Source organism: Talpa europaea, assembly GCF_964194135.1.
Source record: "Talpa europaea genome assembly, chromosome: 10".
Classification (NCBI taxonomy): domain Eukaryota; kingdom Metazoa; phylum Chordata; class Mammalia; order Eulipotyphla; family Talpidae; genus Talpa; species Talpa europaea.
The window spans coordinates 4236936-4239578 of NC_140077.1; the positions used below are offsets into that span (position 1 = coordinate 4236936).

General features: G+C 71.9%; 1 protein-coding gene across 1 annotated transcript; it reads left to right on the forward strand.

The window, feature by feature from the left end:
• Positions 1 to 2386, forward strand: NKX1-2 (NK1 homeobox 2; the record flags this gene model as incomplete). The annotated part of the gene is made up of 2 exons (XM_084244973.1): positions 1 to 214; positions 1677 to 2386. The coding sequence occupies 2 exons, from the start codon at positions 1 to 3 to the stop codon at positions 2384 to 2386; spliced, it is 924 nt and encodes a 307-aa protein (XP_084101099.1).
• Positions 2387 to 2643: the final 257 nt, after the last annotated feature.

Below are 2643 nucleotides of genomic sequence, written 5' to 3' on the forward strand. Positions count from 1 at the left end.
ATGCTGGCATGGCAGGACGGCGGGGCCAAGGCGGCTCCCGCCCACCACAAGATCTCCTTCTCCGTGCTGGACATCCTGGACCCGCAGAAGTTCACCCGCGCCGCGCTCCCGGGCGCGCGCCCCGCTCCCCCCGAAGCCAAGAAAAGTTTGGCCGAGGCCGAAGAGGGCGAGGACGCCAGCCCCGAGCGCCCGGCCGGCCGGCGCGAGCCCCCTGGTAAGGACGCGCGGCGGCCTCGGTCCCGGGAAGCTGCCCCGGAGCTGGCGACTGGGGGCGGCGAGGGGAACAACCGGGGGCTGGGGAGGTCCCCGGAGCGCCGCCTCCCCCCCGGGAAGTGCTGCCCCAGGCTAGAGCCGGACGGCGCCGAGAAGAGGCTCCGGCGTCCTGGGTCAGGGACTCGCCGGTGCCTGCTGGGCCCAGGCGGGCGCGCACCTCGCAGTGGAGAATACCCCCCGGGGCCGCCGTGCACGGGCGCTCTCCTGCGGGACACTCGGTGTCCGCCACGTGCCAGGACCTGGGCTGCAAGTCCTGGGGGAACGTCCGAACCCGAGCCGTGGCCGCATCGCTCCACCGCGTCCAGGACACGGACCCCGCGGAGGGTGAACCCCCCGCCGGGTCTCCGCGAGCGGCCGGGCGAAGGTTGACACCAGCCTTCCCGCGCAGCCCCCAGAGGCACCTGCAGACTCCCCGTCCGCGCGCCCCATCTTGGGGGAGGTGATGGGAGGCTTCCGGTCCCTTCTCCTCGAATTCCTTTTTGACTCTCTTCTAACTCCGGGGGGCACTCGATGAGGGGTCCGGGAAAGTTTGTATCTGGAAGGAAGAACAAAAGATCGGCGCGGGCGCGGGGTTCCCCTGGAGGGGCGAGGAGGGTCAGGGGCGCGCGGCGCAGGGCGGCGGGGGCCGCGCAGCCCCCCACACCCGCCCCCCCGCCTCGGAATTGGGCGGTGATTGTCTGGGGCTCGGGGCGCCCCTGGCGGCTGCGTTTGGGCCCCCGCGGCCCGCCCGGTAATTGTCGGGATCGCCCCCGCGGGGGCCGCGGTCCCTCCCCACCCCGTGATCGATATTCTATTACTGGCGCCTGCATATCTCCGGCCCGCAGCTTGCAGGTACCGACTTCAAACCCCTTTCCCTGTCTGATCCTAATATTGTTCGATTAAAACTTACCTTTAATAGATGACATCTATTGATTCGGCCCCGCACAAATCTGAAACTCTATTAACACAGCGGGAGAGAGAAGATGGAACAGGGGAATTTCACTTTAAAAGGGGGGGGGGAGTTTAATAACTTCTTTTTAATTGCTAGGAGTCCCAGACCACGACGGGCTCGCGGGCCTGGGGGGCGACAGCCCGAGACGCGCTTGACGTCTCGGTGTCTTCACGCACAAAGATCTTAGGGTCCCCCCACCCCGCCCCGCGGCCCAGTCATGTCTCCTTCCTCGAGGCAGGGGTCATTCATTCAAAATTCCCTCCTCGGACGCCTACTAGGTGACAGTGGTGTAAAGGGCGAGGGGTACTGAACCCCTAAACCTCAGTTCCTCGGGGTCGCTGGAGGGGATATGCTGGAGCGGGGGGCGGGAGGGGGGGCCGCGCGCCGGGGCCGGGCTGGGCGGGGAGGACTCTGCGCGCTCGGGCCCGCCGCGCTGTTTCGGGCTTCCAGTCACCCCCGCTTTCTCTCGCAGACGCGGCGGACCCCGGCGCTGGCGCGGCGTCGCCCCTGGAGGGCTCGGAGGCCGAGGAGGACGAGGAAGCGCCCGACGCCCGGCGGGGGCGGCCGGAGCGGGCTGCGCGCCTGCAGGCGGACCCCGCGCGCTCCCCCGAGGCTCCGGGCGCGGCGCTGGCGGCGGGGGGGCGCGGCCCGGGCGGCCCCGCCGGCTCCCCGGGCTCGCCCGGCTCCCCGCGGCCGCGGCGCCGGCGGGTGGAAGCCAGCTGCGCCAAGCCCCGGCGCGCGCGCACCGCCTTCACCTACGAGCAGCTGGTGGCCTTGGAGAACAAGTTCCGGGCCACGCGCTACCTGTCGGTGTGCGAGCGCCTGAACCTCGCGCTGTCGCTCAGCCTCACCGAGACGCAGGTCAAAATTTGGTTCCAGAACCGCAGGACCAAGTGGAAGAAGCAGAACCCGGGCGCCGACGGCGCGGCACAGGCCGGGGGCAGCGCGCCCCAGCCCGGGGCGTCGGGGGCGGCGCCCGGAGGCAGCGGCCGCGCAGGGGGCAGCCCGGGGCCCGCCGGCCCGGGCGCGCTGCCCTTCCAGACTTTCCCCGCCTACTCGGCCGCCAACGTCCTCTTCCCGGCCGCCGCGTCCTTCCCGCTCACGGCCGCCGCCGCGGGGGGCCCCTTCGCGCCCTTTCTGGGGCCCTCCTACCTGACCCCTTTCTATGCCCCGCACCTATGAGCCCGGAGCCCCTCTGGACCGCCACGCTGCCGGGACTCGCGAGGGATGGGCGTCGGGGCAGGTGCGCGCTCTCCTGGTGCGGCTGTCCGCGCGCCCCTTCCCTGCCAGCTGCCCGGAGGCGCCGCCAGAGGGCAGGGAGAGGCCACCTGCGACTGCCACCCGCGCCCCTGCCCGCCGCGCGGGCCCCGCGAGTCCACAGGGTCCGCCAAGCAGGCCGAGGCCCTGCCATCGTCAGACGCGTCCGGAGACCGCGGCTG